Source organism: Myiozetetes cayanensis, unplaced genomic scaffold, assembly GCF_022539395.1.
Source record: "Myiozetetes cayanensis isolate MyiCay16 unplaced genomic scaffold, myiCay2020 scf2-11, whole genome shotgun sequence".
NCBI lineage: Eukaryota > Metazoa > Chordata > Aves > Passeriformes > Tyrannidae > Myiozetetes > Myiozetetes cayanensis.
In genome coordinates this window covers 30,180,204-30,188,798 of record NW_026087411.1, presented here as the reverse complement: position 1 = coordinate 30,188,798, position 8,595 = coordinate 30,180,204, and the positions used below count along the sequence as shown (strand labels likewise).

At 35.4% G+C, this 8,595-nt stretch overlaps 1 protein-coding gene across 3 annotated transcripts in view; it reads right to left on the bottom strand.

The window, feature by feature from the left end:
- Positions 1-8,595, bottom strand: part of BTBD9 (BTB domain containing 9) — a 152,035-nt gene that overhangs the window by 49,835 nt on the left and 93,605 nt on the right. For 2 of the 3 annotated variants that reach the window (XM_050316243.1, XM_050316242.1), the window contains exon 10: positions 4,107-4,185. In XM_050316243.1, the coding sequence (XP_050172200.1) occupies positions 4,107-4,185 (79 nt within the window). Of the gene's footprint in view, positions 1-454; positions 473-4,106; positions 4,186-8,595 lie in introns of all 3 variants that reach the window. The other variant, XM_050316241.1, reaches the window with a different exon arrangement.

Below are 8,595 nucleotides of genomic sequence, written 5' to 3'. Positions count from 1 at the left end.
AATGTTTCAAAAGCCGATACAGACATTTGTAAATTATTCCTTTCCTTGCCAAGTAGCAGTAATATCTACTACATGCTATCAGATGACAACAACAATTAAACTGTCTTAAACGTATCTTACGATATAATTACTTCCTCAACAGGCTGAACGTTCACATACACTAGAAATGAAATTTAAATCATTACCAACATGATTTTATTTCAAGATTGCCCTCTGCTGTAACAGCAATGGTAGCTCTACAGACATGTCCTGGAGTATGTAGAAAGGCATTCAGAGTGTCCACGGAGGCTGCTGCTTCATCAGATGAAATATTCCATCTCAAACAGTGATCATTTACTGATGTTTCAAACAATATCTGGGACCAGTGTACAGGTGACTGTATCTTAGAGGACCATCTGTTTAAGCATTTTTTTCCATTTTATTTTCTACTTTATTTACTCTTACTTCTACTTACTTCTTGTTCTTGAAGTGCCTGGGAGGAGAAGGGGGAGGAACTCTTTAAAATTGTTACAAAACTTCTTTGCATATGATTTCTCATTGCTATGAATTGCATATAAATCTTTTCTTATAGTGTTTAAAAATTTGCTATTTTCTCATGTCTTATTGTTTTAAAGCTAAACCTTCATGAATATTAAAACCTGAATTTTAAAATTATTGCCTTGTCTTAACTTTGTATGCTTTCATGACATCTTTTATTATTCTTGTTGAGAGCAGATCATGTTTTTAAAGCTCTTCTCACGAAGATAATCTCTTATAATCTTAACTGCCCTTTCCCAGACCCTTTCAAGTTAATGTGGGCAAAATCAAATACCATAAACAAGACATGGACATACTACATATTCATACAAGACTACACAGTATTATATTTTCTATCCTTTCTTCAATACAACCTAAAATCCTATTATTCTTTTTGACCATCCCTGCTCAAGTGCACATTGAGCAGACATCTGCGTTGACATGTCTGCAATAGCCCCAGGTCTTTTTCTGAGGATGTAGCTAGTTAATTCCAATTCTGACAGCATACATGAAATGAATAAAAAAATATTCACAGTCACTGGGGTTTTTTTTAATCCCCATTATATTTTCTTGTGCCTCTCAGTGTAAGAATTCTTGCAGTTCTTTTCACAGATACATGGTGATGCATGCTTATATTTCTATATTTATGTACATGCTCACATGCATTGCTATGCCTTTATAATATATACACTTACGAACAGATTACAAATCCACACCCATAGCCACACACAGACGCATGTGCACAAAATGGTTTTTCTCTGCGTTTCTTCTGGTGAGTTTTTTTTCTAAAGCTGAACTAATTCCCACAGTGGTATGAATTCTCTCCATCTGTTACACTTCTTGAGAAGCCGATTTTTGTATTTAGTTACACTCTCGAGAAGCCCCTTTTCTACTCATCTCGCTCCCATGTTTTTAAAGTAACAGCTATTCTCATTTTTCCAGCTGCACTTAGCAGGATAAGGCCTTGCAGAGAAGAACATTCTCTCACCTCTGTAAGATGCTGCTTTCCTTGAAAGGCAGCACAGTCTAATGAACAGGATAAAGGTCTTCAAATCAGAAGATTCCATATTTCTACTGTATCCCACAACAATAGTGTTCATCATTTAAAACCTCACTTAATACAGTGATGCAGATTTTTTAAATATAGTGTGGATAACACTCAAATTTATCTAATACTAATCTAGAAAGTCAGAAGTACCTGATCCTTACATTCTAACTTCAATTTTTACTGACTCTTTCATACTAAATTCTTAATGCTCAAAACATCTGGCACATTACCAAGTCTGTGAATTTAGAACATTCTTCTCAGTTACTCTGCCACCTCAAAATGTAAAGAACACAGTGTGTGAGAGAAGCATAAGATTGAGAAGCACAAGTGAGCTCAACTGCTTCACCTGGTATGGGAATTAAGTGTTTCAGAACCTTATTACTAAAATAAAGAATCCTGCATGTGTTTCTCTCAAAAGAAAATGATGACAGTTCAGCATCATCCTCTGACCCACATCAGTTCTACTTCTCATGGATATTTTAAGAAAGGTCAGACATATAAAGAAGGAAGGCCAAGTACATATACACTGGTGCAGTAATTTGTAAGATAAAGCTCTCACATCAGCAACTAGGTGTCCTTTCCAGGTCAGTAATACTGAAGAGGAATAACAAGGTAAACTTACATAAAGTATCAGGTGACCTGTCTGACAAATAAATGAAGACGAGGACTAAGGAAAAGTAATCCTTTTCTCTACAAAATAGCATGTCTGGGAGCTCAAGAAAAAAACCCATAGTTACAATTCTATCTTGTTCTAATATACAAAAATAAATTCAAATATCAGGTCAAAAATCACTGAACATCACGTCTTCCAAAACCTGGAAAACATGGCAAAGGTAAAAATGAGTTTAAAAGATTAAATAATTCACAAAGTGGAGAAATTTTATGGGATTTTTTTGCAAGTCCAAAAGTCAACTCTTCCCTTGGGGAAGTACAGATTGTGCTTCAAAGTTCAAAGGTATGTGTTGGTACAACAGGCAAGGAGTATTTTTGTAGCTATTACAATAATACTCCTTGATAAAAATATGCTGCCATTAGTACATTTTATTTAATGTGAGACTGGTTTGACATAATATACAACCAGCTGTGGGTAAATAATTATGGAAACTGCTGGTATTCTTACTGAAGAGACTACTGAGACTACAGACTCCAGAACAAACCAAGACTTCAGTGACACTGATATTATTTAAATCAGAACTATGAAAAATATCTTGCTTCCTTGTCTGGAAAATTAAAATTTATGCCAAAATGTTACAGACCATCTGTTTAATATATATAGATAGATATATAAAAGTAATTTAGTAATATGTGCACACCAATTATGTTCCTACTCTACAGGATTTAGGAGAAATTAAAAACAATAATAAAAAAAAACCCAAACAAAATTAGTGTTGGGTACAGATTTTAAAAACAAAAGAGGAAAAAACCAAGAACAGCAGCATGTGTTTATAATTCCACTGCACCACTACATCAGTAGCTGTAACCTCAATTTACACATACTGTTCTTCATTAGAGTTAGGCAGTGGTCTATATAAATAAATTACGCAGGATATTAAAATTCTTGAAAACAGTAACCAATTTGAAACTGGAATTACAGTTAAAAGCCCATTACTCTTCGGGGCTTAAAGCTACCTTTAAGAACTAAAAGTTGGAAGTGTAGGTTGGTTTGCTAGGTTCACTCAGTGCACCTCATTCTTTTTTGACAAAGAGTTGACAACTTACAAATGCTGGCATGAGAGGAAACAAGACTGTCAATACGCAGTTGACAAATTCTAACTAATCCAAATATAATAGTGCTAACCCAAGTTCACTGTAAAGCGTGGAAATACAATGCTTGGCGGTGAACTACACATGTGGGATGTAGACATGCATGTGTATACACAGAAGCAGCAGCGTTTGGTGCCTCTTACAGTCTTGTCATACAAAGCCCTAATCTCACAAAGACTTACATGTATTATTAAATTCACATACTGTAAATTGTTCCATTGAAGTCAAGTGTAAAATCTGGACTTCAACTGAGACAATGCACAACGATTACGAAAGACAGAAGCACAAGTAAATAGAGGATGACACTGCACTTGGTTGGTTAAGGCACAATAATTTTTGCTATATAAAATTAACAATATTTCTTGGTTTGGCCACTATTAGTCAACTGATTTAACAGGTATGAAAATTAACTATAAGCAAATCTTAGGCAAATAGGATTTTCTTAAAAAAAGAGGGATTTTTCTTAATTTTTATTAATTAAAGAGATAATATAAAGGTGATAAAACCCAAGTAATCAGAGACCATACACCTTTCTAGTGTACTCAAATGGTATTTTCATCATTTATCAAATAAGGATTAATTTAAAACCAAACCCAGTAGGAATGTTTGACGGCAGTGTGGAAAGGTCAAAACCAGAAACAATGACATTGTTCAAACACTCAACTAAAAAAATTAGGCATGTACATTTGAGAAGACCTTAGCAATTTCAGTGCAAGATATGGAAATCTGTACTGTTGTGTATTCACGAAGAATGTAGGTTTTCTTAAAAGTTCCTTACCTCGTTAGCTGTGTTGCGAGTTCCAACTATTCTGATAAAAGATGCAGGTTGTTTATCAAAAGTGATTGTTTGCCAGGATCTACAAAGAAAATCCAGAAAGACATATAAATACTGAACACAGTCACAAAGAATGCATTCAAGTGACAGTAAGTACTATTGTCACTTAAAAGGGCAAAGAGAGAAACACTTTCCATTGCCTGAATTTCCAGCACTTCCTTCCTCATGTTTAAGTGTCTTGGCTCTGCTTATGTGATTTCATGCATACCTTATACCACTATAATTTGTGTGCAGGAACAGTAATCATACTATTGTTGAAAGTTAAGGAGATAGTGAAAGAAAAGAAGCCTGGATCAAAGTCTAAAATCCTTATCTAATATTGACTGTATTAGATAAACAAAAGGTCAGATAAATAAAAGTGAATGCATTCTCCTGTTACCTACTCAGAGCTTGGTTAAAGAAAATTGCAGATTGAGAGAAAAAAAACCCCAACAAAACAAACCACCCAAAACCTCAGATGAACTCGTCTCATTCTAAGTGGAGCAGTAGAGGCAGAGGAGTCAAGCTTTCTTTGTGTGGGCCAAGGTCCTTCTAGAAAACTATAAGCGACATAGAGCATTCTTTACAGGTCAGGTTGTGAAGATTTCCCCGTCCTGACACAGAGGCAGTGAGGAGAACAGACCACCACTCCAAAGTTGGCATATAAATTTTTGGGCTAGACTGAGAACACTACAGGTACAGTAGGACCAGCATGATCTTTTTTCCTCATTCATGCTCTTCTGATCTCGGTGAGGTGCAGCACCTCGAGTAACCAAATACACAGCAGGAAAAGGACACAACTTCCTACATACCTTTGTGCTTATAGAACACACTGACAGTAAAACAGAAGAAATAAAAAGAATACCAGGGAATAAAGGTTTCGGTTTGATACCAGTCTTCCACTATACTAGATTAGTACTTGAACACATTTAAATTTAAATTATTTTACATTCATAAAACATGAAAATGAGATACATAATTTAACTTTTTAGTTGAAACAGACTCTATCACAGATGTTTCAGAAATAAAATGAAGTTAAGTCTAACGTGATTAACTCACTACAGAAGGAAAACATTGGATGGTTTTCCAGCATGGGTTCAGAATACCTTTAAAAGTGTTCATACAAGAAAAAGGGACCAAAGCAAAACTGGAATAAAATACTACTCACCACCAAAAGACTACCCCAAAGCCTGGCAGTATCAACAGCTTGGTTGCTGACTATTTGTCACACATTTGATTTTTCCCTTAGTAGGAAAAACCCTTTGTCACAAACATTGCATTTCTGGGATTAATTTAGCCTGCTATTACTTCTATCACTGCTGTCCGGTTATATTTGTCTAAAGAAGATTATGAGCCCAATTGAGACCTAATTTCAAGTAGTTTACTGGTCTTACCATATGATGTAATGGGTGTAATTAGAGTTACTCATGATAACAGAAAGGTGTGGTCTCTGGCAGCTCTCAGTAGTACAGCAGTTATCTATCTAACAACAGGGTTTATTTATATCCCTTGTGTGGTTATACCCTTAATTTAAAGCTCAGGCTGTTTCTTCACGCTCTAAATAAAATACAAAAAAAGGAGAATGGACTACTTTGTTGACTGTCCCAAGATGTGAAAGACTGTTATGATTTAAACATTTTCCCCCCTAAATAGGAGAGTAATTATTGAATTTCCTTCTCACATTACTCCAGTACAGCCAGTCAGTTAATCCCCATGGCCAAATAGAACTTGTTACCTTTGAAGTACAAAGTCCCAAAGATGAGAGGCTGGGACAATAAGATGATCACAACACTACTTCTCACAAAAAAGCAATGCCATAGTTTCCATTATGCATAAGCTTTCACATTTACACACACTTTATGCAAGGAGAACGATGCTGTAAAAATCAGATTTCCCTTTTTAGTGATTATGAAAATATTTTAAAGCTATTTGAAATAAAAGAGTATAAAATCCTAAAGAAGTTATTAAGAACAGCCTATGTCTTCCCAGACACTAAGGCAGAGTTTGTGTTTCGTGACAAGAAACTATATTAATTAGGGATCATAGAATAGAATAGAAGTGGCTCTTCTATTTATTTCTACTATTTCTGAGCACCAGTTAAACAAACACTGCAAGAGCTCAGTGCAGATTTTCCAAGGATGGCAGTTAATGCCATTGTCTGTCCTATGATGTGATAACAAGAAAGCTGATGCATCTATTTGGAAACAGAGCTGAAGAGCATGACAGATGCTAAGAGGGTTTGAGAGAAAGGTCTCTGAAGATCATTTTGACAACAAACTTCCAGGTCAGCTCATCCAGGAAGTTCTCAAGTTCTCCCACATCCCACTTCCTTAGAAGCCCTTACTTTCTGCTACAATGCTATTCTTAGTTTTGGATTATAATTACCTCTTTAATAATATTAAAACATGATGGAAAAGAGTAAAAACATTTCTTGAGGATGTGAGACCTGAAGGGAGATAGGGTTTTTAATAAATTCAGTCCCAAAAATATGTACTGTTTTGCTATGTGTCCATTTTGTTCCTTTCCCATTGGAAAATCAAAATTATAGACTATTTGTAGAAGAGTTATTTTAAAATTCAAGAATAGTGCCACTAGAGAATTAGTACTTGATTGTATAATGAGAAAATTAGGGCTCTAGTTTATTTCCTTAGCAAAAAGAAAAAAAAAGCAAAATAGAAAACAAGCCACATGGATTTGTGAAGAATCACTTTTGAAATAAGCAAGGCAAACCTTCTTCACTAGAAAGTTTCATGGATTTGGCTGCAACAGTACATTTGAGAACATCAATATATGCAAAGCAATAGCTCTCCAGTACAGATATAATTATGCATCAAAGAGATAATTTATGCATGTAACTATACCCATATGAGAAAAGAGATTACTGACAGAACATTATCAAGGCATATCTGACCTCTTTTTGCATTTTTTGCTGATATAACAAATTCACTAAGACCTCTATTTATCTGTCAGGCCATAAAAATTGTTCAATGGTGTTCCTTGATTAAGGACATCGTGGGTAAGCCTTAAGTTTCTTTTCAACCTTCCTTTTTTTACTACTAGTTATCTCTGCTGGTAATATTCAGCTTCTTTGTAGAAGTTCTGTTTTGCAAATTACTTTGTAGTTACACCATTTGTCTAGTCCTGCCATGCATATGTGCTCACATTATATTTTCCTCACAAGAGCTACTCTTTCTATTCTCAAAATCGCTTTGATGGTCTTTACAAAAATTTCCTCCAAACTTTATACATAACTCTGCCATTGATTCACATATAAGTCACTGTATTCCAGGAACAGCAGCATTTAAAGCATATCAAAAGCACCTCATTTTTAGCCTGGGATTAGATAGTTCTGTGTAATAGATGGCATTTCTTCACCTTTACTCCCCATATGCCAAACAAACAAATCTTCCAAACTGGTGGCAATACTTTCACTGTCTTTACCTAGGACACAGTCATAAAGAAGCTAGCAGAATTTACTTCTCTCATAAAATGACACTGCTGTCTTGGTACTTTTTGTATCTCTGTAGTCCTTATTAGTGACCCTCTAACAAATACATTTTTGGGGGTTTAGCTTTATTAAATATTCAGGCAGTGTCGATTTATTTTCTGCTTCAACACCTGTCTCGCTAGTTGATTTATTTTAGATTTGCTGGCTCAATCTGCAGCAGTTCAGGTCATCACTTTCACAACAGAAATAATCACTATCTCAAGCTGAGGTTTACACCTATAAGAGAAGACTCAGGACTAGCAGCCTACTCAGATTTATACCAGGGTCCTCAAGCTGAAATGCAGCACTACAAGTTATTTGGCTAGCAAATGTCCCCCGATACCACAGCTCCATTTTCCAAAAGAAATTAGCCTTGTTACAGTCCTACAGTGTTTTATTTAACACTCTACATCTCACCTCAGCCACCCGACTTTTAACTCTCTTCTTCTACCCAACTCCCCTAAGGAGATGCAGTAATTGGTGATTAGCATTCCAAAGCCATGCTTGCATCCTGTGAGCCTGTCATATTTAATTACATTTTAACTATATTCGTCTTCTATAATAGCCTGAACATAATTTAGATAATTATCTTTTGCTCCCTTATTCTCTGACTCTGCCTGTCTCACTCAGAGCTTCTTGCAATAAAATCACTTTCTCTGTTCAAACATATAAACAGACTCTTGGGCCAAGTGCTTTCATCTCTCCAACAGCAACAGCTGAAAACCCAATGGCTTTGTGCATCTCACAATCTCTTCACCATACTCTATTCAGAGGAAGAAAAAAAAAAGTATTTGAAGCCGCTCTACTTTCATGTTTCTCTTGTCTTTTTTCTTTATTAGGCTATTGCAAGAAAAATGCAAGAAATACTGATGTCCAATAGCTTGCTATTGCTTAAACAATCTATAGTTCCAAAATAGCAATTCACCTCCTAAAGAATATGATGGTTTTTCTCAGCATTTGGAATCT